This window comes from Helicoverpa armigera, chromosome 31, assembly GCF_030705265.1.
Source record: "Helicoverpa armigera isolate CAAS_96S chromosome 31, ASM3070526v1, whole genome shotgun sequence".
Classification (NCBI taxonomy): Eukaryota; Metazoa; Arthropoda; class Insecta; order Lepidoptera; family Noctuidae; genus Helicoverpa; species Helicoverpa armigera.
In genome coordinates this window covers 890,760-917,743 of record NC_087150.1, presented here as the reverse complement: position 1 = coordinate 917,743, position 26,984 = coordinate 890,760, and the positions used below count along the sequence as shown (strand labels likewise).

At 39.6% G+C, this 26,984-nt stretch overlaps 1 protein-coding gene across 1 annotated transcript; it reads right to left on the bottom strand.

The window, feature by feature from the left end:
• Positions 1-89: 89 nt before the first annotated feature.
• On the bottom strand, positions 90-26,966 carry LOC110378959 (GTP-binding protein 2). The gene is made up of 18 exons (XM_049840147.2): positions 26,606-26,966; positions 21,871-21,992; positions 21,213-21,362; positions 19,973-20,378; positions 19,483-19,615; positions 18,466-18,678; positions 17,506-17,599; positions 16,328-16,443; positions 15,811-15,975; positions 11,344-11,508; positions 9,508-9,605; positions 8,532-8,658; positions 7,109-7,223; positions 6,505-6,710; positions 5,217-5,489; positions 4,761-4,856; positions 4,099-4,226; positions 90-3,537 (listed from the first exon to the last, which is right to left on the bottom strand). The coding sequence occupies exons 2-18, from the start codon at positions 21,986-21,988 to the stop codon at positions 3,495-3,497; spliced, it is 2,646 nt and encodes an 881-aa protein (XP_049696104.2). The 5' UTR covers positions 21,989-21,992; positions 26,606-26,966; the 3' UTR covers positions 90-3,494.
• Positions 26,967-26,984: the final 18 nt, after the last annotated feature.

Genomic DNA, 26,984 nt, shown 5'->3' with positions numbered 1-26,984 from the left:
TAGCTGTGTTTGGACTTATTAGAAGCCTTGTAATAAAAAAATATTGATTTATTTGACGTAAATGTAAGTAGGTAAATAAAACAAAATAATTCAATTTTTATACTATAATAGGTGCAACATACAAAGTTTTCGGTGATAATTAATATTTAATATCTAGAATAGAAACATTTATCCATTGTTTTTTGCACATTGACTATATTATTATGATCTGTGGCTTGACTGAAAATACCATAGACATTATAAGGCCAAAACTTCTAAACCAATAGAATTTCGTAATTATACCCTATTCAATGAGCCGTGAGCCAAAATGTAAACAAACAATGACACTTTTTCAAGATGGCGGGTATAACCCGACCGATGACAAAAAGTCACATTTTTATGTAAAATGTTCGCAGTATCTGTGCTCTACAATTTAGTAGGGTTCTAAGTTTGACAGTCAAGTCAGAAACTCAGTCAGGTTCTTTTACATGTAAACGATTTTATACATATTTGATTCATCATTATCATCTCAGGCATAGGACGTCTACTGCTGAACATAGGCCTCCCCCTTAGATCTCCACAGATACCTGTTGGAGGCGACCTGCATATTTATGTAAAATTAAGAAAATAATTTACGGCATTTACTATATTTGATTTTAAATAAGTCTGAAGTTTTACAGATATCGTTCTAAAATATCATTTCTAATGTTGTCAGTGTATTACTTCCGTAGTTATTTTTATAAAATATGATCATTACTTCAATCGTGACTTACAAAGAACCCTTTTTATAGTTTGTTTACCTTTTGGCTCATGGCTCCAAGAATAGGGTACCTATAGTTGTTTAAAAACTTTTCAATTCCGCTTAGATCGATTCTATAGAGAAATTAACAAATGATGAAAAGTTTATACATTAAAAAAATCACAGAATTCGGTTATATAAAGTGACATATATATACTTACATAAAATAAAAAGCCTCCACTTTCTTTATAATTTGCTCTGTCATTTGCTGAAAACCGCATGAAAAACATTTCAGCAGTTTTTGAGTTTAGTTTAGCAAACAGACTGAGGCCGATGTTTTTTTAATACATGGTATTCACTTTGTATTTTCATTACAATAGAAAAAGTATGTATTTTCGATGTATTTAGAAAAGGAAATCATTTTTAAAGATGGACAACAATAATTAAAATATAATTTTCTAATAGTAAAAATCTTTTACTAATTCTTTTATCTTTTGTTAATCAATCAATCAAATCAAAATTTTGTTAATCATTTTGACATTCGATTCATATAAATTAAATTCAATCTCCTACCGCAAAACGGGGGATAGATCAAATATTGAAATCCACAGTTAAAGAATTCTGACAATATCAAATGTATGCTACTAGAATTCTAGTCAAAATATTTTCATATTCAATAGGGTATTTTAGTCTAGATGAGAAAAAAATTAAAAGTGTATTACAATGATTGTTTAGAGGAAAAGCAATCGGGAAATGTTAGTTTCACTTCGTAAGGTACATAAATATATTTTTTATTGCAGTTTAAAGTTTTTAGGTTTTTTTATCTGTCTTTGAACACTACGAAATGTCGCCGCCATGCTAATGACGTCATTATTGTAGTAAACAACTTTTAACCAAGTGTTTCTCATATTTATATCCACTGGTACTTGAATCCATAATTTGTCTGGTGTTTTTACACTAGTGTTCTCACATTCAGAAACAACACACCAACGATACGGAGCATAATTACTCATTATTAAAATTTTCAATACATATCAAAATATTATGTATTACTGACAGCTGTAGTTTGCTTGCTAACGTAATGACGTCATGACCAAAAAACAATCATGGCGTCCGTTGTGTGCCGCGTTTTCGCGAAATACGCGCGAAATTTGAAATAATGATAAAACAATTAATTTATATTCGTACATAACGTGAGAAAAAAAATTATTTTTAATTTTTTAGAGATATATTAAGACTAAAGAATTTATTTAAGATATATTTCAAAAATGCATGTAATACCCTATTACATAGGAAATCTGTGTGGTACATTTTTTTTATCTACTTAAAAAATATAAACAAATTGTTTTTAGGACAAAATTAAAGTTCAAAAGACGCGAATTTAACAAACTATTAAAGCATTATTATATTGTACTTAATTTTGTATTTTCATACATATTATTAAAAATAATAAAAAAAAACGCTTGGCAATTTAACACCGAGAAAATATTCAACCTACTATATAATTTAAGTAAAACATACATTGATGGAAGAATAATATTTACTACATTAACTGTTGCCCGCGGTTTCACCCGCGTTCCGAGGAAACAACTTCCCGCATTTGGATAAGAAGTAGCCTATACCCATGTCTAACGTTACACAAAATTTTTCGTATCATTTATTGCATTTCATAATGTACAGTAAACTGCACATCAGTGGTAACTGTCATGCACCTTAACTCAACAGTAATAAGTACGATTTACCTATACAACTGTTACCACTGACCTGCAGTTGACTGTACTTTAGGTGGAAAATTAATAGAGGTAGTCACAATTATGGACCCTGATGGGCACAGCAAAATAGTTAGAAGAGAGGAAGGCGTTGGTAACATAGCAGTAGTACATAAAAGTAGTACAGATACCGGCACGGATCTTGAGTGCTCAGCGGAAGACTGGGGATCGAAAGAACCAATCCCGAGTGACGGCTATGACGCGATGCGCTGCGGGCCAATCACCGCTTTAGCCCGCTCCCGCGCCTCACTTCATACCACAAAAGGGACCCAATAAATTACTTCTGCGCAGGTGAAGGTCAGCGCTCAAGATTCGTGACGATGATTATAGTAGTAGTGAATTTAATCTTAATATTCAGCTGAGAAAGTTTTACAAAATTAGTATTAATACTTTTGATATAACAAGGATGGGTTTCAAAGAAATGGCTAGGCGGATGATAATTTGTCGAGACAATTTATTTATCCAGTCATATTTATTTATAGTTTATTAAATAATCAAGTTATTTAGTTAGTCAAAAATAGTTATTTTCTGTCTAAAGGAAGATTTTTGAAATCACCTTGTGTTTTTAGAAATTAGTTAAAATAATACTTATTATTATATTAATTTTAAGTAAGTACTAAACGATTTATTTAAACAAAAATCCAAAACCATTTTGTGCTACTTATTATTATTTAAAAAAATATAGAAAAAATGAGAACCTCCTCTTTTTCGAAGTTGGCTGAAATTGAACAATTTTAATTACTATTTTCATGAAAAAGAATAGTATTTGAAATTCGACAATGACTTAAAAATCTTCCTTTATTTTACTTAGCCGACAATTTTACTAAAAAGTATAGTTTGTCAAACACCGAAGAATTATTTAAATATTTCCCTACACTTTCAAGACACCAAAAAAAGTGTACTTTTCTAATTAAAAAAACTATTTAGTTAAAAAAACAGATCTACTTCTAAATTAGTAAATCTTTGATAGAAATATAGATGCTGGACCGTAAATGATTGGATTTTGTTCAAGGTACATATGGGAATACTTGAGTGATGCGTCCGATGCCCCTGTAACAAAAATAAAAATGATTTTAATAATTAGGCTTTTTTCTGCCGAGCCTTTTCCAGCCTTTTCCGGGGTCGGCTTCCAGTCTAACTGGACGCAGCTGAGTACCAGTGCTTTACAAGAAGCGACTGCCTATCTGACCTCCTCAACCCAGTTACCCAGGCAACCCAATAATAACTCCTTTGGTAAGAATGGTTGTCAGACTTCTTACTCCCCGTAACGACTGCCAAAGATGTTCAAATGACAGTCGCGACCCAGCAATTTAAGGTGACTTACCCTCTTTAGAAGACCGTAATTATGTCTCAGCAGATTAGTCATCACATATTATAGTGCACAAAAGCATTTGCAAAGAGACAGGTGCACTAACTATTGCACGACAATCCGACACCACCGGAGAGATCACAAGCAGTACTTTCATTTACAAGTTCCAGAGAAGAGTGATTTGAGAAACTGACAAAATTCCAGTCCGATGCGGGGATCGATCTCTCGACCTCGAGCACGGTAGTCTCACTAAACTCCAACCGACCACCAATGCTGTTAAGTGCCGTATCGAATTTCCTCACCTAGTTCCCAGGCCGGCAGTGAAGAGTAGTCGCCTCCCCCTCACGAGGTACTCCGGACAGCGCACGAAGCGGAACAGAACTGACGCGGTCTCGTCCGCGCGGAGCACGTTGTGTAGAGACATTATACCCTGTTATAAGAAGACGATTGTTAATTTCAAGTATCAGTTACCAATATCGGGTGTGTCGTTCACAATCACATTAAATGAAATGCGTTAATGTACTGGTTAATATATGTCGATTCACATAAAGAAAAATACGTAAAAATAAAAAAAAATCAATTTTCAAACAAAGTAAATAGAATAAAAATGTGCGAAAATTAGAACACCATATAAAAGTCAGTCATTACAAACAACTAAAATTCTCCCTTGAAAACTGACAGCTGTCAACTGATCAAAACATACGATACTCCTAACTTTGTCTCTGCTTTACACATGATGTTGTAAATTATAAAAACGAAAAATGACTCCTGTGGTTAAACCACTAAATGGATTAGGTTATTTTTTTTACAATTCGCCATAGAATATCATAAAGTATATGCGATATGATTTAATGTGATTGTGAACGACACACCCAATATAAAAGATTCTGACCAACTGATAGCTTCATTCTATTTAGGAAGTCGGTTAAAACTAGCAGTCTATAAATAATATAATAAGTGTTACCTCAATAATAGCGGTCTGCCTGACATTGCCGACATGCACCGTGCATTGAAACCCGGGGTATATCACTGTGGAGTGTCTTAACACTTGCACTGATGCCTGTAAATTATAAAAGAAAATATTCATAAATATATATTTTTTTTAAATATCATATTAAAAAATTGTATTTTTATGCAAAAACGTAGTATTGTTGCAAAATTCAAGATACGCAAATGAAAATTATAAAAGCCAGAACTAAACATTTCTAAAATGTCCTCGAAACGGCAAACTTTATGCGCGAAAACATGCTAGCTGTGGACTCGCAGCAAGATATATCCTAATCACAGTCAATTTAATTTATTTAAATCCACATTACATCGTTTAAAAAACACAATATTATAAGCATGGCAACACTTAACAATAACCCATTTTTAACTACTAAATTAAGAACTGCTACTCCAAAAAAAAAATTCAACTAACCTGAAAATAAATACACCCTCTCGGATTATTAGGGTCTTCCAAGATCACCTTATCGTTACATATACAGTCATCATCAATTTGTCTCTTCGTCTCTTCATCAATTTGTTCATCATCTTCATCATCATCATCAAATATATTAGTTTCGATATCATCCATGTCTTTGGTGAGACATTCTTCAGCAGTCTTCAAGTCTTGTAGAAGGTTCTTGTTTTTTCTGCGAACATTTTTGCGATTTTTCGTCTGCTCTGCTAAGTTTTCTTGGATTTGTTTCGCCTGTTACAAAGAAGTAAGATTATTGAGTATGTGTCAAAGTAAGGATGCGTCTACATGGTGCATATAGCTGGAGCAAGTGACAAGAGCACATCATCTTCCGAGCCTTTTTCCCAACTATGTTGGGGTCGGCTTCCAGTCTAACCGGATGTAGCTGAGTGCCAGTGCTTTACAAGATGCGACTGCCCTGCCTGACCTCCTCAACCCAGTTACCCAGGCAACCCAATACCCCTTGCTTAGACTGGTATCAGACTTACTGGCTTCTGACTAACCGTAACGACTGCCAAGGATGTTCAATGACAGCCGGGACCTACAGTTTAACGTGCCATCCGAAACACAGTCATTGATGTCTAAGATATAAGACAACAAGTGACAAGAGCACATGGTACTGTGCTTTGGTACACGCGCGAGTCGCTGGACCCGCACGTTTTTAACATGCATGTAACCTGCGCATGTGACTCAACATGCGCGAGCTACTTGCACCGTGTAGAGACAGTCTTAATGGCGGGTCGGAAGATCGCGAGTCGCTGCGCAGAAACCATTTTTAGGCAAAAGCTTACCTTCAGAGATGCAAAGTTAAAGTTTAGTTTTAGGTTTTTTTTTTGTTTTACTAGGATAATTTTTCTTTTTATGTATTTTAAATATGTAAATAAATAATGATTAAACTTTCAATTGGCAATTATGGTTGAGAAGCTAGAAAGTTAGTTCTTTAAAAATCTGCTATGAAATTAGATTAAACTAGCTGGTGCCCGCGACTTCGTCTGCGCAGGTTTAGTATTTCGAACAATATGTTTACAAATTGTAGCCTATGTGTTATTCTGATGTATAAGCTATATTATTGTAAAGTTTCTTAAAAATCCATTCAGTAGTTTTTGCGTGAAAGAGTAACAAACATCCATACATCCATACATACAAACTTTCGCGTTTATAATATTAGTAGGATGACAAAATGTGTTTAGGCATTACAGATGTCTTTAGACATTAGAAGCTATAGATTGATTGATGCCTCTACACTCACCTTACAAGCCCCAGGACGGCAGTTAGTGAAGGCAGGCGGACATGACGCAGAGGGCGGAGGCGCCAGTAACACATGTCCGGGGCGGGGGGCGCAGGCCGACAGCCCGACGCTCGCGCACTGCCCGGCGCGGACAGACCCACAGGGGGCTCGGTTCCTGTGGATGCTTCGAACCCGGCTTCGGGTGAAGGAACCGTCTTCTAGAGGTCCTAAGGTGGAAAGGTGTATGGTCGTTACAAAAAGTAAAATCTTATACTAATAATAGCGGCTGTTCTCATTTTTAAGGAGAAGATCAGCCAGCTGCGCAGGACATATTATAATGCACGAGCATTTGCTTGGACACAGGTGCACTCACTATTCCTTCACTCTTATAGCGCGATGGGACGACAATCCGACACCACCGGAGAGAGATCAGGCGCAGGACCGACATTACGTGCTCTCCGATGCACGGGTGAATCAATCACCTACTTCCAGACTACGGGCTGCTTTGTGAAAGTTTAAGAAAACCCACAAAGCGATTTCGGAATCGAACCGGTAAAAGTATAGATTGATGTTGTATAGTGTTTTTCTGTAAATAAATATTTTTTGTTTCTTTCTAAACACTTACCAATAATAACAGTGTCTCCTTCATATAGTTGTCCTTTCGCGAGCAATCCGCCAACGACCGGTCCAGAGTTATCTCCCACGTGGAATATCTCGTCTATTTGAAACTCGCACGTTTCCTATAACAATGAAAACACTGATTTTATCATCATCATCATAGCTACCACGCTTATATCATCATCGTCTTCTCTCTCACATGGTTAACATCACCCATCACACTTCTTCATCATCATCACACAAACACCATCATCACACTAAGAGCCCTGCCTCACTAGGACGCCATGGCGACGTCGTCAGCGGCACAGGTGTGGCTACTTCTGGCATCCAAATGTCGCCAAGTCAAGTGGCCATGGCGTCTCGGCAGTCAATTGTTTACGTCTCGTCGCTGAAGAAATTGCACGCTGACTGGCGACCACATTGGCGACTGTGTGAGGGAGGTGCGCTTTACCGTGTACATTATAGTGGCAACTGTGGCCACGTCGCCAAGCTGCCACGGTAGCCAGGAGCCACGTAGGGAACTGTAGCTCGTGGCCACGCCTCCAATTTGGCGACGTTGCCAAACCGTCGCCAAGTGAGTTAGGTTCCATACATTTCAATACTAACTGCTTGGATACGTAGCCGGCGACGTCGCCATTGGCGTCCTAATGAGGCAGGGCTCTTAGATAGATCGCTTAACTTTTATATCTCGGTTCTGAGTTTCAAAAGTTCGTTGAATCGGAATCAACTGAACTTCGTCCATATATAGGTATGGGTTAATTTCAAAGCGTTCGAGTTCCTTGTTAAATTAAAACCAAATTGTCAAAGATTGACCTTGATTGCTGTGTCAGCAATCAAGGTCAATCTTTGACAATGACCACAGAAAGCGTAAGATGTTAGGTGCTAGATAGGTTCCTCGTACCCCGAACACCCACATTTTAGCGCGCTGCTTTCTTAGGAAATGTTATGACATATAGAGATATACGTCCAATGAGGGTTTTCTCAATTTTTTCTGCCACAGGGTGGCGCCACGTATGCGTCTGGTCCAAACAGCTGTCAAATAGTATGGAATTGTAGGTGCCGAACTTATTGGTTATTGAAATTCTGTTATATTGGAAGTGTTATTGATTTTATTATGGACTACGGTCAGAATAAGGTTTCCGAACTAAAAATTGAGCTAAGAGAGAGGGTGCAAAAGTCACTGGTACTAAGGAAAAGCTTGTTGAAAAATTTGTTAACACAATATGATTTAGTTTTTTTTATTTACTCAACCGCAATAGTAAAACAATAATGCAGTGCTTTAATTATAAAATAAAAAAAAACACTAAAATCGTTCACTATTCATAGTAAAGATAAGCACTTTGACAGTTACCTGGACCTGACGACTCGGTGCTGCCACCTCGTGGACGCCATTTTAGAAAACCCTCATTACAAGTGTACTGTTTACTCACATCGTCAGGTCTATGCGCGGCTTGTGTCTGTGGCGGGCGCAGAGCTAACAAGTACGCGTGTAGAGCGCTCAAACCGTTCCCTCTGACGCAGCTTACGGGAAAAACTGGTATTATTTCTGATTCCACGCTGTAACAAGTATTATAAGTATTAAAAACCATATTAATATTGTAAAAAGGTAAATAGTAAATGCGAGATTCCCCCTTGGTGCGGCACTGTTTGTCACACCGCGTGTATCTCGCGGTGTACTCGCTCTAGCAAACAGTAACACATTGCGCGCGAACATTACTAACATGTCCGCGACACTGCAACCGTCGTGAGGTACGTGAATTTTGATGAAATCTCTGGATCTACTGAATCGACTTTAAAAATTATTATAGCTGTCTGCTCAAGTCCGGTAAACTGACAAAACTCAGTAGAAGTAGGAGAAAAATATAACACACAGATAGCAATAGTACAATGCACTCGTCCTACAAAAACTCGATCAGAAAATCCTAGTCAGAACGTCCTTCAAAATATCTGGTTCTATTTATCTGTTCTACAAGAAGTCAGACGTGGGCAGGCCGCCTTAGCAACACAAGGGTCCGTTCAGACAGACCGGCTCGGAGAGCAGGGCAAATTCTTAACACTTTGAAAATTGAATAGGTACTTTTGTCATTAAGAATGCTCGAAGGCGCTCGGTGTGAAATAATAAGAGGAGCCGACCGGCTCCGATAATGTATTTTTTCTTGACGATTGGTTCCGTTTGCATGCTCTTTAGTGCTCGCGCAGCCGATCGGCTCCGGTCTGTATGAAAAGAAAAATGCGCGCCGATGCTCTCCGAGCCGGTCTATCTGAACGGACCCCGAAGCTACTTTTTTGTACTACACGCTATACGTTATCACGGTGGAAATAATCTTTTGAGGATGCAGTTAAAGTGTTCTGCGGCACAAACGATCATACGATGATTACCCGACTTCAAAATAAGAGGATACTCACTCTACTTGTTCCTTGGTATCGTCGATCGAATCAATGATGAGTTTCTGCGGCGCCACGCAGTTTCTGGCCAAGTTCTCATCGGTTATTAGTAAGGGTTTCTGTAACAATATACATTGAGTGGTAATATAGGCATAATTCGAAGACTTTGTAGAATTATTTACGACACGAAACACTATTGTTTTATGAATAACTAGCCGTTTTCCCGCGGTTTCACCCGCGTCCTGTGGGAGCTACTGCCCGTACCGGTATAAAATATAGCCTACGTTACTCGCAGATAATGTAGCTTTCTAATGCTGAAAGAATATTTAAAATCGGTCCAGTGAGTTTATCCATTACAACCAAACAAACAAACAAAGTTTTAAACTTTATAATATTAGTATAGACGTATAGCCAAAGCTAAAGTCAAAAAAAAATTTTTATTTTGACAGATTTTATGTAGACATTGGTCAGTTTTTCTAGATTTTCGAAGAAATTGGTTAATTTCCACTAACAAGGTGGACAGACGACCTTATGTCGGTCGCCGTCGACGCTGGATGCAGGTCGCCTCCAACAGGTATCTGTGGAGATCTAAGGGGGAGGCCTATGTTCAGCAGTGGACGTCCGCCGGCTGAGATGATGATGATGATGATGAGACTTCAAAGGTAGCTTGGGTAGATTTTGGAAGATTTCATGGTTCGTCTTATAGTTTTTTTTAGTTTTGAGCTGTTGCGCAATTTCCACAAAAATAGAAAGTTTGATAGATCTTTTGGTAGTTATTGGTAGACTAGCTTCTGCCAGCGGTTTCACCCGCAACCCGTGGGAACTACTTCCCGTACCGGGATAAAAAGTAGCCTTTCTCGATAAATGGGTTACTAACGCTGAAATAATTTTTCATATCGGACCAGTAGTTCCTGAGATTAGCGCGTTCAAGCAAACAAACAAACAAACTCTTCAGCTTTATAATATTAGTATCCCACCCAAAACAAAAATGTGAAAGGCTGCCAAGTTCGATAATATGGGAATGCTCCGCCTATAAAAGAAGTGAGATCTGAATAAGTACCAAGTTCCATACACATACCTCAGTTAAAAATAGTTACTTTTTAATTACGTTACTTGGCAAGTTTTCACACACCTTGTTATAAACCTACTAAACGCAATGAATCAAGTATATAATTATCTATTAAAACTTGCCAAGTAACATCATTTATTAATATATAATCATATATAATTTACACCGAAAATAAATTTACACCTTCATTATTTTGAAACTGACTCACACTTGGCCATTTTCAGATTTTTCCCTTTACCTTGACATAAAGATCTACCTCCATGCCAAATTTCAAGTCAATACGACCATTGGAAGTGGTCTAGGTTTTTGATGAGTGAGTCAGTCAGTCAGTCAGTCAGTCAGTCAGTCAGTCAGTGAGTGTATAGTAAAAATAGCGATTTTCTGACGTCAATATCTCAAGACCTACAATAGGTATATTAATGATTTTTTTTATTTTAGATAAGGGAGGGGAGCTCAACAGATACTAGAAATTTGATATGCGTAAATAAATAGATTTTGAGTTATAGGGGGGTCGAATTTGGCCCGAAATGGTTCGTGTAATATAACCCACGGCCGGTGTGTCGCTTTTTTTGCTCGAACTTGGCGGACACACTGTCGTGTGTCTACTAAAACCTATCATGAGAATGTATCTAGATACATTCTCATGATAGGTTTTAGTAGACTTATTAGAATTAAGTAGAATTTTTAGAATGTTTAGGTAGATTTTTTGGAACGGTATGGTAGATTTTTTAGAAGGACTTAGTAAATTTTTGGTAGTTTTTGAGGAAGCTTTTAGTAGTTTCTCTCACCTTATTAGCAGTACCAAGAAGATGCTGTAACGTTGCTACGAGGTCGCGCACGGCGCAGGCGGCGAGCTCGCACTTGCTGATGACCACGAAGAATGGCAACTCTAAAGCCGATAGTAGACTTATGTGTTCCTCTGTGATGGGGGTTATGCCGGCTGTTGCTGAGATCTAGAATGAAAGAAAGAAACTTTAGAAAATTTCCTTAAAACACAATTGTCTATTTGGAAAATGGAACGAGAAAGTTTGTAGTAAACAGTTTTTTTTTAAACTGACTTTTATATTTAATTGTCGGTGAATTTGAGACATATCCAGTCAAATGATCTTAGTGGTTAAAAAATTTGAAAGGGTGAATAAATCAGAATCGAGGTTAGATATCAATCAAATCAAATCAATCAAATCATGAATTTATGTACAAAAAATTCCTTGTAAATTTTCTGTAAAATTAACCTATTGACACAGGCAGAAGATTTTTCTGCACATAAAAACTGCGGATTTTAATGACGCGATTTTATCGATATATTTCAAACACTTCTAAACTTTTGGAAGTTTCTAAGTAGATCTTAGACACCAATGACTGTTTCGGATGGCACGTTAAACTGTAGGTCCCGGCTGTCATTGAACATCCTTGGCAGTCGTTACGGGTAGTCAGACGCCAGTTAGTCAGACACCAGTCTAACCAAGGGGTATTGGGTTGCCCGGGTAAATGGGTTGAGGAGGTCAGATCGCTCGCGAACCGCGATCAGTCGCGACTGATCGCGGCAGTCGCTCCTTGTAAAGCTCTGGTACTCAGCTACATCCGGTTAGACTGGAAGCCGACCCCAACATAGTTGGGAGAAGGCTCGGGAGATGATGATGAATTGATACTTGTGCAGTGATCTGGTACTTGCTGTGTCCCGCTAGGTCTAGGAACTACTGAACTACTGAACTACTCACCACCAACATAGCATAGTGCGGGGAGTACCCGGTGAGGCCGTGCAGTTTAGTCCTCTGGTACTTGCTGTGTCCCGCTAGGTCTAGGAACTACTGAACTACTGAACTACTCACCACCAACATAGCATAGTGCGGGGAGTACCCGGTGAGGCCGTGCAGTGTAGTCCTCTGGTACTTGCTGTGTCCCGCTAGGTCTAGGAACTACTGAACTACTGAACTACTCACCACCAACATAGCATAGTGCGGGGAGTACCCGGTGAGGCCGTGCAGTGTAGTCCTCTGGTACTTGCTGTGTCCCGCTAGGTCTAGGAACTACTGAACTACTGAACTACTCACCACCAACATAGCATAGTGCGGGAGTACCCGGTGAGGCCGTGCAGTGTAGTCCTCTGGTACTTGCTGTGTCCCGCTAGGTCTAGGAACTACTGAACTACTGAACTACTCACCACCAACATAGCATAGTGCGGGGAGTACCCGGTGAGGCCGTGCAGTGTAGTCCTCTGGTACTTGCTGTGTCCCGCTAGGTCTAGGAACTACTGAACTACTGAACTACTCACCACCAACATAGCATAGTGCGGGGAGTACCCGGTGAGGCCGTGCAGTGTAGTCCTCTGGTACTTGCTGTGTCCCGCTAGGTCTAGGAACTACTGAACTACTGAACTACTCACCACCAACATAGCATAGTGCGGGGAGTACCCGGTGAGGCCGTGCAGTGTAGTCCTCTGGTACTTGCTGTGTCCCGCTAGGTCTAGGAACTACTGAACTACTGAACTACTCACCACCAACATAGCATAGTGCGGGAGTACCCGGTGAGGCCGTGCAGTGTAGTCCTCTGGTACTTGCTGTGTCCCGCTAGGTCTAGGAACTACTGAACTACTGAACTACTCACCACCAACATAGCATAGTGCGGGGAGTACCCGGTGAGGCCGTGCAGTGTAGTCCTCTGGTACTTGCTGTGTCCCGCTAGGTCTAGGAACTACTGAACTACTGAACTACTCACCACCAACATAGCATAGTGCGGGGAGTACCCGGTGAGGCCGTGCAGTGTAGTCCTCTGGTACTTGCTGTGTCCCGCTAGGTCTAGGAACTACTGAACTACTGAACTACTCACCACCAACATAGCATAGTGCGGGAGTACCCGGTGAGGCCGTGCAGTGTAGTCCTCTGGTACTTGCTGTGTCCCGCTAGGTCTAGGAACTACTGAACTACTGAACTACTCACCACCAACATAGCATAGTGCGGGAGTACCCGGTGAGGCCGTGCAGTGTAGTCCTCTGGTACTTGCTGTGTCCCGCTAGGTCTAGGAACTACTGAACTACTGAACTACTCACCACCAACATAGCATAGTGCGGGGAGTACCCGGTGAGGCCGTGCAGTGTAGTCCTCTGGTACTTGCTGTGTCCCGCTAGGTCTAGGAACTACTGAACTACTGAACTACTCACCACCAACATAGCATAGTGCGGGAGTACCCGGTGAGGCCGTGCAGTGTAGTCCTCTGGTACTTGCTGTGTCCCGCTAGGTCTAGGAACTACTGAACTACTGAACTACTCACCACCAACATAGCATAGTGCGGGGAGTACCCGGTGAGGCCGTGCAGTGTAGTCCTCTGGTACTTGCTGTGTCCCGCTAGGTCTAGGAACTACTGAACTACTGAACTACTCACCACCAACATAGCATAGTGCGGGGAGTACCCGGTGAGGCCGTGCAGTGTAGTCCTCTGGTACTTGCTGTGTCCCGCTAGGTCTAGGAACTACTGAACTACTGAACTACTCACCACCAACATAGCATAGTGCGGGAGTACCCGGTGAGGCCGTGCAGTGTAGTCCTCTGGTACTTGCTGTGTCCCGCTAGGTCTAGGAACTACTGAACTACTGAACTACTCACCACCAACATAGCATAGTGCGGGAGTACCCGGTGAGGCCGTGCAGTGTAGTCCTCTGGTACTTGCTGTGTCCCGCTAGGTCTAGGAACTACTGAACTACTGAACTACTCACCACCAACATAGCATAGTGCGGGAGTACCCGGTGAGGCCGTGCAGTGTAGTCCTCTGGTACTTGCTGTGTCCCGCTAGGTCTAGGAACTACTGAACTACTGAACTACTCACCACCAACATAGCATAGTGCGGGGAGTACCCGGTGAGGCCGTGCAGTGTAGTCCTCTGGTACTTGCTGTGTCCCGCTAGGTCTAGGAACTACTGAACTACTGAACTACTCACCACCAACATAGCATAGTGCGGGAGTACCCGGTGAGGCCGTGCAGTGTAGTCCTCTGGTACTTGCTGTGTCCCGCTAGGTCTAGGAACTACTGAACTACTGAACTACTCACCACCAACATAGCATAGTGCGGGAGTACCCGGTGAGGCCGTGCAGTGTAGTCCTCTGGTACTTGCTGTGTCCCGCTAGGTCTAGGAACTACTGAACTACTGAACTACTCACCACCAACATAGCATAGTGCGGGAGTACCCGGTGAGGCCGTGCAGTGTAGTCCTCTGGTACTTGCTGTGTCCCGCTAGGTCTAGGAACTACTGAACTACTGAACTACTCACCACCAACATAGCATAGTGCGGGAGTACCCGGTGAGGCCGTGCAGTGTAGTCCTCTGGTACTTGCTGTGTCCCGCTAGGTCTAGGAACTACTGAACTACTGAACTACTCACCACCAACATAGCATAGTGCGGGGAGTACCCGGTGAGGCCGTGCAGTGTAGTCCTCTGGTACTTGCTGTGTCCCGCTAGGTCTAGGAACTACTGAACTACTGAACTACTCACCACCAACATAGCATAGTGCGGGAGTACCCGGTGAGGCCGTGCAGTGTAGTCCTCTGGTACTTGCTGTGTCCCGCTAGGTCTAGGAACTACTGAACTACTGAACTACTCACCACCAACATAGCATAGTGCGGGAGTACCCGGTGAGGCCGTGCAGTGTAGTCCTCTGGTACTTGCTGTGTCCCGCTAGGTCTAGGAACTACTGAACTACTGAACTACTCACCACCAACATAGCATAGTGCGGGGAGTACCCGGTGAGGCCGTGCAGTGTAGTCCTCTGGTACTTGCTGTGTCCCGCTAGGTCTAGGAACTACTGAACTACTGAACTACTCACCACCAACATAGCATAGTGCGGGGAGTACCCGGTGAGGCCGTGCAGTGTAGTCCTCTGGTACTTGCTGTGTCCCGCTAGGTCTAGGAACTACTGAACTACTGAACTACTCACCACCAACATAGCATAGTGCGGGGAGTACCCGGTGAGGCCGTGCAGTGTAGTCCTCTGGTACTTGCTGTGTCCCGCTAGGTCTAGGAACTACTGAACTACTGAACTACTCACCACCAACATAGCATAGTGCGGGAGTACCCGGTGAGGCCGTGCAGTGTAGTCCTCTGGTACTTGCTGTGTCCCGCTAGGTCTAGGAACTACTGAACTACTGAACTACTCACCACCAACATAGCATAGTGCGGGGAGTACCCGGTGAGGCCGTGCAGTGTAGTCCGCTGGTACTTGCTGTGTCCCGCTAGGTCTAGGAACTACTGAACTACTGAACTACTCACCACCAACATAGCATAGTGCGGGGAGTACCCGGTGAGGCCGTGCAGTGTAGTCCGCTGGTACTTGCTGTGTCCCGCTAGGTCTAGGAATGACACTAGTTTGGCACTTCTCTCGCCTATGCGTTCCGCTGTCATCAGTTCTGAACAGCCGTAGTTTACTACGTTGCCCTGGAGAAGAATTAAAATAGAAGAATTAAAAATTGTTGCCGAAAAGGCGGACGTGGATTGTTGCCGAAAACCATGGATTTGCTTACCGCATAAGGCCACAGGCTACTTATTTCGCAAATAATGCGGTTGAAACCACAAGAAACTGCTAGTCTATGCTAATATTATAAAGAGGACCACTTTGCTTGTTTCTTTGTTTGTAATGGATGATGACGAAAACTACTAGATCGGTTTAAAAATTCTTCCACCATTAGAAAGCTACACTCTTCCCGAGTAACATAGGCTACATTTTATCTCGGTACTAAAATGCGGGTAAAACCACAAAAAAAATAGCCAGTCTACAATAAAATCTTACCTGTGCATCAAAGCCTAGTATCTCATGGCTGAGCGAAGAAGTCCTGCCTGACTTGACCTCGTGTAGATGACGGAACATGTTCAGACGAGCGCTGCCTCGACCGTTGTCCAGTTCTCCTGTTACAACAGAGATATAAAATACTTGCTTATATAGAGATATAATACCTAGTATGTATTGTACAAACTAAAAAAACACGCTAGTCATGCATTGTCATCAGAACTCAGCGCGTATTGTGTAACTGGGTTGAGGAGGTCAGATGGGCAGTCGCACCTTATAAAGCACTGGTACTCAGCTTCATCCGGTTAGACTGGAAGCCGACCCTAACATAGTTGGTAAAAAGGCTCGGAGAATGGATGGCCAAATAAACTATTAACATGGAAACATTATTAACGTTCAAAGATAATTATTCTTAAACAAAACCGGCCAAGTGCGAGTCGGACTCGTGCACGAAGGGTTCCGTAAATTACAGTTAAATCAACCTATCTCAAAAACTATAAGAGATACTTTGATCAAACCAAAAATCGTTGAAAGAGTTAATTAGCATGCATCACCTCTATTTTTTTTAGAATTTTATACCCCGTAGTTATAAAAATAGAGGGGGGGGGGCATACTTTTTACGACTTTGAGAGCTGATATCTCAAAAACCGTTCACTTTAAGAAAAATGTTTTTTAGAAAACTTTATATCATTTTAAAAGACCTTTCCATTGATACCCCACACGGGTATGTACATCGAAAAAAAAAATTTCATCCCTCAGTTACATGTATGGGGGGCCCCACCCCCAATTCTTTTTTTTACTATTTAGTGTCATATTTTTGTAGCGGTTCATACAACACATATTCCCATCAAATTTCATCACTGTAGTACTTATAGTTTCCGAGTAAATCGGCTGTGACAGACGGACAGACGGACAGACGGACAGACGGACATGACGAAACTATAAGGGTTCCGTTTTTGCCATTTTGGCTACGGAACCCTAAAAAGACACTATCACTTATATGAGGACCGATAAACCGATTATTAATATAAAAAAAAACATCGATTTAGTTTAAAATTGCTTATTGAGAGTTTACATTAATTTAGGACATTCAGTCAATTTGGGCAAATGCTTTACTGTTTTTTGTATTTTCTACTTTCAAACCAACCTAACTACAAATTCGACTTTTTACATAGACTGACCTTGAGTAAGTACACCAATGAGGGTAGACTTGCCAGCCTCGTTGGCTCCCATCACGGCCACTCTTAGCTCAACACTCTGTTTGGGATCTGGTAACTGAAAATAATACAAAAAAATATGGTCCTGTCTCAAGAATATTAACATTTAGCTAAAGCTAAAGAAAATAAACTAAGAACAGTGTGATAAACGGATTTCGAAAGGAGGTGTTTCGGATAGCACGTTAAACTGTAGGTCCCGGCTGTCATTGAACATCCTTGACAGTCGTTACGGGTAGTCAGAAGCCAGTAAGTCTGACACCAATCTAACCAAGGGGTATTGGGTTGCCGGGTAACTGGGTTGAGGAAGTCCGATAGGCAGTCGCTACTTGTAAAACACTGGTACTCAGCTGCATGCGGTTAGACTGGAAGCCGACCCCAACGTAGTTGGGAAAAAGGCTCGGAGGATGATGAGTATGATAAACGGACAGCCAATAACAGGTCTCCACGTACAGATACAGATATATGTATTTTTGCAGCCTTTATTTACAAGTTTTTCGGAGTAGAAAAATGGTAGAAAGAACTATATTTACAACTACCATCGCAAACTTATAAAAGTTGCATTGGTACTTGCCTGACCTGGAATCGAACCCACGCTTTTAAACTCGAGAGGCTGGGTCCTTACCCACTAGGCCACCACGACTTTTATTAAAATAAACTTTAACCGTCGAACAACGAAAACTTTTAAACGTCTTTTGAACACTTATCTAAAAAAATGACAGATTATGGACACACTCAGAGACATTTAATGGTTACTTACGCCGTTCCTTAGTGCAGAATTTCTATGAAAATCTGTTACTATGAATTTCTATGAAAATATGTTTGACGTGGAAATAAGGTCCGTTTTAGACAGGTATTTAACAGATGTTTTAGTTTTTGTAGTAAGGAAATAACTTAAGATTAAAAAGTAAAATAAAAAATACTTACCTTTCTAACATAGACCTCAGCGACAGCGCGATGCGAAGCGACTCTCCTAGCAGTAACGTGAGCTAAGGTAGCTCCGAGCGCGTGGGCCATGCGGCGCAGGGAGACGAGGGAGCCGCGCAGGGCTCGCGCGTGGAGCCCTACGAGGGCGCCGCAGTCTCGGACTCCGAGGACGTAGACTGCGCTACCGCCGCCGGAGCGGAGACGCCATTTTAACTATGGAGATAATGAGAGATTCCAGATATAGCTATAGTTATCGGCACGTATCTTGAGCTCTGACCTACATCTGCGCAGAAGTGATTTATTAGCAAAGAACCAATCCCGAGTGACGGCTATGACGCGATGCACTGCGGGCCAATCACCGCTTTAGCCCGCCCCCGCGCCTCACTTCATACCACAAACGGGACCCAATAAATTACTTCTGCGCAGGTGAAGGTCAGAGTCCAAGATTCGTGCCGATAGCTATATGGAGATTTAGGCTTCTTAAAGAAGACTAATCAAATGCGCTAGAAATTGAAACAAAATAATCAACTTCATAAAGATGCAAATTAAGAATTTTAAATATTTGTTTACCGTCCGTAAAATTTAACATGAATTTCTTTCGATATGTGCACATTGCAAACAACACTCGCACTGTATAATTAAAGAAAAGCCACTATTAGTCGTTTGAAAAGAGGGTTGAACCCAATATAGCTCCCTGTGGAACACCATAAGAAACACTGTGATGAAGCCTTAAGTATTAATTAACTCCAAATCTGTTTTTACTCTTAATAAAGGACTTCCATAATAAATACATCTGATATTTCATAAGGACCAGTTTTTATGTCTTGTTTTTGAAAATCAACGATTGACACAGTATCAAATGCCTTAGAGGCGTCTACTATATTTCTTAACTGCCAATTTCTATAAGGTATCCATCATTTGCGTTTGATATTAGTTCTATATAAATTATGTAGATATGGATATAAATAAATTTACCTTAATTTGAAAGTACAAAATATATGTTTGTCTCCAACATACCTGCGTTACTAAATGTTGGAACCTCCTTTCGCATAGTGAAACTAGTTGTAGTTTGTACTCCACGTTACCGAACCTAGGCTCGGGAGGTAGACTGCCGTATACCTCATCCCCTGAGTCATCGGGGTCTGATGTTCTGGAAATTGATTCATAATTAGAAATTATTAGATGTTGGAAAATATTTTTTTAGTTGTTATCTACACTAACATTATAAAGCTGAAGAGTTTATTTGAACATGCAACATCTCAGGAGCTACTGGTCTGACTTCAAAAATTTTTTTAGTGTCAGATTTACCCACGGTTGCAACCGCGTCCCGTGAGGACTACTTCGAGCACCTGGATAAAAAGCAGCCTATGGTCTTCCTCAATAACTGGGCTATCTAACACAATTTTTCAAATCGTGTAAAAAGTTCGTGAGTTAAGCGCGTCCGAACAAACTCTTCAGCTTTACAATATTAACATAAACAGCACATTAAATGGAATATAATACTCACGAATCATCAACATACTCCTCCATATCATCGGAACTATAAAAAATATCATTTTCCAGATCATTCGTATCAAAATCACCAGCGAGATACATGTCATCTTTCAAAATAACCTTTTCAAGCTTATCAATCACGTTATACACCTCTCTATCCTTAAACCGTTCCAAAGAACTGTCGTTCCGAATAACGTTATTAACGTTCTTCAGATCGTTAACGTTCTTTCCTATGTTTTCGTCGCATATCTTTTGGACGGATAACTGGTTATTCCAGTTTTTGGTTTCGTTTTCGTTAACATCGTGACTCCAAGCTGTTGTGGGTACATCCTTAGAAGGTGATATTTTGTTCTTTTTTCTACGGCATTTGCGACTTGAGTTTCGGCGTTTCGGTTTCTTGTCTAGTTCATTTTTGTTGTCTGTGAAAATTAATGTCACAATTATAAATAATTTTCCTTTTAACCGGATTTTCTCAAACGAATCATATGTATTTCAAAAAACTGCCAACAATACTAATTCTCTCATAACGGTCAAAATGCAAAGAGCATTCTGTCTCTGATAAATTTATAGGAATAGTTACGAGTGATTATATGTAATTTAAAGTTTTTTTGTGAACCACTTGTTATTTTATAACCGCTCATCCTATTTCACTATTAAACAAAAGTTTTCAACATCCTCATAATTACTGTCAAAGCATCTAAACAGAATTACATAAAACATTAAAATGACGAAATAAATGCGGATATTCTTAAGGGGCCGTTCAAATATTACGTAAGCAGATGTATTACAATTATTTACCCCCATCCCCCTTGTCAGCAAAAGTAAACAAAGCTTTTACCCCCTCCATGCATACGTAAACATTTTTAAATTAAAAATGTATTTTTTTAGATAATAATTATAATGTTATAGTATCAGAACAAAACAATACACTGACAGAAGAAATTTAGACTGCGCGCGGTAACTCCCCGAATCGATTCTAAAGCAAGTGCCTAAACGTATGCGTGTATGTTTGCGGGAATCCCCGAAAATGCGTTTCGTTTTCAAGCATAGACAATGTGAGGGTTGCCATTCGTGTAAAAAAGTAAATAACTATCGATTTACTTTAGATGGCCCCCATGTCATCCAAAATAAGCAAAACAAAGACCCCCCCCACCCCCGTAAAGTGCTTACGTAATACTTGAACGGCCCCTAACTATCCATCCTCAAGGTATTTTCTCAGGTATTTATCAAGTCATCCATATAAAAGTGCTCACCATCATCTTTCCTATTAACTTCTATGAAGTGTTCGATATAGCTAACATCCTTAACTAGGAGATCAGTGCTGAGATCCGGCTCGCAGAGGAACGACGACTCTTCAGGGAGCGTCTCATTCTTCACGTTAGATTTGCGGCCTCTTCGGCGTCCTGGGAAACGAAGAATTGTATTGTTATTGGGTTAGGTTTGACAAATATTGGGTTTAGAATGCTGGTTTTCTGACGTATAACCGATGTAGTTACTGAATAGCTCGAGGTTGATCATAAAGTTTGAAACGTTTTGCCCAGTTAGTCCGTGAATGTGGCTGTGTTGAGGAGATCATATTGGCAGTCGATCCAACCAAATTCGATGCATCCAGTCCATCATTGCAATCCAACCCCAACCAAAATCATTTGCAAAAGGTTGAGCAGACAGACTTTTTGGCCATATACAGAAAGAAAGCTAGCCGTAGCCAGCGCCGAACTGTCAGCGCATTTAGTGTAGTCAAAAAGGAAATATATAAACATTAGTTGAGTAACTTTTTCATTTAACGTTTTCGTTTCTTGATTTTGATCATTAAAAAAAAAATTAATCCGGCCACTACAGGGCCCCGGAGTGATCAGTTTTTGGACTCATGCTACATGTTGCCAATCTATCAAACGGTATGACGTCACTTACCTTTAGGCGCGTCAGGTTTTTTCTTAACCGTATCCTGTTCCGGTTTGTGCCTCTTTTTGTTCTTCTGCTTGTTTTGATTGCCCTCTGACGGGTCAAACAGACTGAAGAAGGAATCCATGGCTCTGTAACAATAGATTAAATACCATTGATTATTCTATCTCCTTTACGAGGTTAAACAGCCAAACGGAAGAAAAAGATCCCGACGAATTGAGATGCTCCTCCTTTTTGGGAAGTCGGCTAAAAACGGGGCCCGATAAAAATTTTAGGTGCGTTGGCCTCGAAGTCGGTGGTAAAATTAACTTAGGTACATCCATTAGACACCGACTTCTAGGCCGATGCACCTAAAATTATTATTTTTTTGGCCTTTTAGTGTTTCTGGAAGTCGATTTTTTTTTTTGAAAAAAAGTTTTTTAATGTAAAGTCATACCATGCATATCTTTAGTTAAATACCTAACTAAAATAGAGTATATGTACATATTGTAAGACTGAACTAGAAACATCATCTCTGGGAAATCTTGTGTAAGCATGCCCCTTTTTAATTGAGTTTAACTATACATGGTACTATCAATACTTCAATACTAATATTATAAATGCGAAAGTAACTCTGTCTGTCTGTCTGTCTGTTACGCTTTCACGTCTAAACCACTGAACTGATTATAATAAAATTTGGTACAGAGATAGAGTTGACCTTGACAAAGAACATAAGATAGTTTTTATCCCGGACTTTTGAAGAATTCTTTTGGAAACGCGATATAACCGAACTCGGCACAGGCGAAGACGCGGGCGGAAATCTAGAAGAATCATAAAGAAGAAACATTTTTTGTATGTACCCGAAATACTCCGAAACTACAGAAACGACTTGAAAAATTCTTTCACTGTTGGAAAGCTACACTCTTCCCGAGTAAGGTAGGCTATATTTTATCCCGGTACGGACACTAGTTCCCACAGGAAACGAGTGAAACCGCAGGAAAACAGCTGGTGGTGTATAATTTTGTAAAGATCGAGACGCAGTACAAATATTTGAAGGTGTAAAAATATCCACTGGATTGTGAGGTATGGTGCCAAAATACATAACACGGTGGTATCTTTAGAACTGAGACTGTTAGTTCAGATATTAATAAAGAAAATGGCAGAAGGTACAGTTTATATTTCAGAGCCAATTTCACCAACATTTCAATCGTGGTGGCCTAGTGGGTAAGGAACCGACCTCTCAAGTACGAGTGCGTTGGTTCGATTCCAGGTCAGGCAAGTACCAATGCAACTTTTCTAAGTTTGTATGTACTTTCTAAGTATATCTTAGACACCAATGAGTGATAAAAAGGTGAAGGAAAACATCTTAAGGATACCTGGACTATAAAAGTCTGAAATCACCAACCCACATTGAGCAAGCGTGGTGATTAACGCTCAATCCTTCTCCGTGTGAGAGGAGGCCGCAGCCCAGCAGTGGGACGATAAAAAGGCTGTAACAGGAATCATAATATGGACAGGATGACGATCTGAACCATACACTTGACTATTTTCCATGAGATTTCCATCTGAGAAACGCACCTATTACTTTCGCGAACTACTTTGTCTTATCTTCTGTCCTTATCTACAATGTGACAAAATCCGCGATATTAGCATTTTCGCGACAGGTCATTCACCCCACGTTTTTTATCTAACGACCTCGATTAGGAGCTTGTAAATAAACATTAGAATTTAGCTTGAACATTATCATCATCATCTGCCGAGCCTTTTCCCAACTCTGTTGGGTTCGGCTTCCAGTCTAACCGCATACAGCTGAGTACTAGTGTTTTACAAGTAGCGACTGCCTATCGGACCTCCTCAACCCAGTTGGGCAACCTAATCCCCCTTGGTAAGACTGGTTGTCAGACGTACTGGCTTCTGACTACTCGTAACGACTACCAAAGATGTTCAATGACAGCCGAAGCCTAAAGTTTATTGTGCCCTCCGAAACTCAGGCATTGACTATCCTTTTACCAAGTTGGAGTCGGCTTCCAGTCTAACCGTATGCAGCTGGGTACCAGTATTCCCCAGATATAACAGACCAAAAATAAACGTCTTATCTGTGGCATTTTTTTTTCAAACTTGGCAATAGTTTGACGTAAAATTGCGCGGGAATTTTGGCAATCTTAGTTGTTGTTGATGTAATTTTTTCTATATTAAATTGATGAGAGCTTGCCAAATCGTGATATTGAACAAATACTGGATGTCTGACGTAGAAATAGTATGTACTAAAATAATATGAAGCCAATACTTTGTATTTATACATATCTATACATTTTTTTTTATAAATCTTTCAAATGACTCTTGCTTGGAACGAGTGTCAGACCAACCCATAGATTAAAAATAGGTTCGCGCCCGATTAACCGACCATAGATTTTAGCTTACTAACTTCGGATTGCAATTTTATTATCGATCCATCCGTTGTTTTCGATTAGAGATTGAATATAAAATACTTTCTATCCCTTTGTGTATCGCAAACAAAGTAACTTTATCGCCTTACTAATTACTATAACTGCGAAAGTAACTCTTTGTCTGTTACGCTTTCGTGACAAAAATACTGAACCGATTTATTTATTTGGTACACAGACAGACTAGCTAGAGTCCAAGAAAAGATATAGGCAGGCCTATTTAATCCGCGTGAAGGAAATAGTTCCCTCGGGCTGGGAGTACACAGGCAAATTTTAATTTTAATCAGAGACAATAAAAAAATTACATACTTACGTACTTATCTAATATTTTTGTTAGTCTATCATTTTCTTTGTAAATTACTAACCATTAAGTCTTATGATGATACCTGTATAATTTATATATTTCCTCATATCTAAAACTTATCAGTAGGTAAACTGATAAAAAATGTATACATCAGTTACCTTGGAAATTGACAAACTATTCCATCGAAGTTCCGCTTATGTCCACATTCCGTGGGAACAACTTAGCGCATCCAGGTAAAAAGTATACCTACTAATTTTGATTTTGGATTTAAGAACATCAAATAATAAAAACCGGCCAAGTGCGAGTCGGACTCGCGCACGTAGGGTTCCGTACCATCCAAACTATTATTCTATATACATACATATATTTATAGAAATCGAGCAAAAATGAGTATGGGAGCCCCCCGAAATATTTATTTTATTCTAGTTTTCAGTATTTGTTGTTATAGCGGCAACATACATCATCTGTGAAAATTTCAACTCTCTAACTATCACGGTTCATGAGATACAGCCTGGCGACAGACGGACGAACGGACAGAGGAGCGAAAACAATGTCCCGTTGGGTACAGAGCCCTAAAAATGAGTTTTTGAATTTAAAGATGAATGGTATGCATAACTAAAAGTTATGTGTCTCAAATACTCACATTAAACATTACATATGACTCTTGAATATTCACAGACATAATAAGGATGCAACTATTTATATAACCAAATGCTTATCAACAATAAATACTTTGTTTATCTGATATTGTTTTGTTATTAAAGATACATACAGACATGTATTGATTATTCAGAATCGGAATTTAATTGTGGATAGCCATTGACATTGTATTTCAGAGAGCTATACAAAATATATGTGAATAAAAACCTTTTTAAAAAAAAATCTAACTGGACTCCAAAAAGCAGACAAAAGCAAACTACTACTGTATGCTATGTTGATTTTACCAGCTTTTTGGTAGGTTAATAATACATATCTAAACACTTCTCGTAAGTCTGACAAATACTCTGCTCAAAACCGCATCAAAATCAGTTTTGTGGGACTTGAAATAATCATGCATCCAAAATAAACATATGTTAAGGTCAAACTGAGAACCTATTTTTTTTTAATTAGTAAAAAAAAACTTGTTCACACAGCAAAACAAAATATTAAAGACCAATTATATTTTTTTCTTCTACCAGCTTTAAATAAAAACTCAACAACAATTACTTAAAAAAAGACAGAACTCAATAATGTTTGTTTTTTTATCAAAACTTCAAATAGATATTATTTCATTACCCACAATGAATGAGTCATTCATGAACTTGATTATTACTATATCATATTGTGCAATCCTAACTCATTGCCTAGGGTTTTCCTAATTACTAGCCATTTTCCCGCAGTTTTACCTGCATCCCGTGGGTACTACTGCCCGTACCAGGATAAAATATAGCCTATGTTACTCGGGAAGAGTGTAGCTTTCCAACAGTGAAAGAATTTTTCATATAAATAAGCCACATACTTTCCGACATATAGGTTTATAATTTTAGTATATATTGAAAACAATAATTCTCCTGGCAGCAGCAGAGAGAATTTTACCAAAATTGATTAAAATATTTCATGTAAAGTATATAAAACTAACAGATATACTTTCTAACATATCACATCATATAGATCAGCTAAAATAGAAAGGCACTAGGATAATATTTTACAACACTGTATTAAAAATAAAAAATGTATTCTTTATTGTTGCTTCTAATCTAAATATTCATCAGCATAACACATAAACTCGCTTCTTATCGTTAAAAGTAGAGCATAAAGCCTTTCTTTTATAGTTTTATGCAACAAATTACCATTTTCATTCTCCTTTCATACATATACTTAGAATTCTCAAGGTCTTTTCAAAGATAGGTACAGTACATAAGCGCGCGAAAATGCAATTATATTTTTTTTTATCACAGCACCAAAGACAGTACATACAATTTTTTTAAAATTACTTTTTAAATTCTAATATTAAAAGTATTGATACAAAGGTACTCACGTAAACAGCTGTTGTTTTCAAGGTCACTCAAAAGCTTGTTGCCAACGCAAGTTCTGAAGTTATTGTGAGTCAACAAACAGAGGAACACAGCCAAATTATTTACAGTGACGTAAAACTACGATTTGTTACAACTGAATAAATATTATTGAACATACAACACATAGGTATCGACGGATCTTACGCGTGCGAACGGAACGTCACTCGATAAGCAACAATTGTTATTAATAAAGAGTATTGTTGTAATGCTGTTGTTTTAATTCCGATAAGATAATTTCGTTACGGTTGCGAAAATTTCGTCATGAATTGCATAGCACTGGACATTTTGACATTTTACAACCATAATAGCTTTTGTTTTTGAAATGGCAAGAATTCCTTGAAT

Excerpts from the sequence above, each read along its gene's own strand:
- LOC110378959 (XM_049840147.2), bottom strand. The coding sequence starts at position 21,988 with ATGGATTCCTTCTTCAGTCTGTTTGACCCGTCAGAGGGCAATCAAAAC. Across the intron at positions 19,616-19,972 it reads GAGGAGTATGTTGATGATTC|AACATCAGACCCCGATGACT; the intron begins GTGAGTATTATA and ends ATCAATTTCCAG. Across the intron at positions 15,976-16,327 it reads TACTAGGCTTTGATGCACAG|GGCAACGTAGTAAACTACGG; the intron begins GTAAGATTTTAT and ends ATTCTTCTCCAG.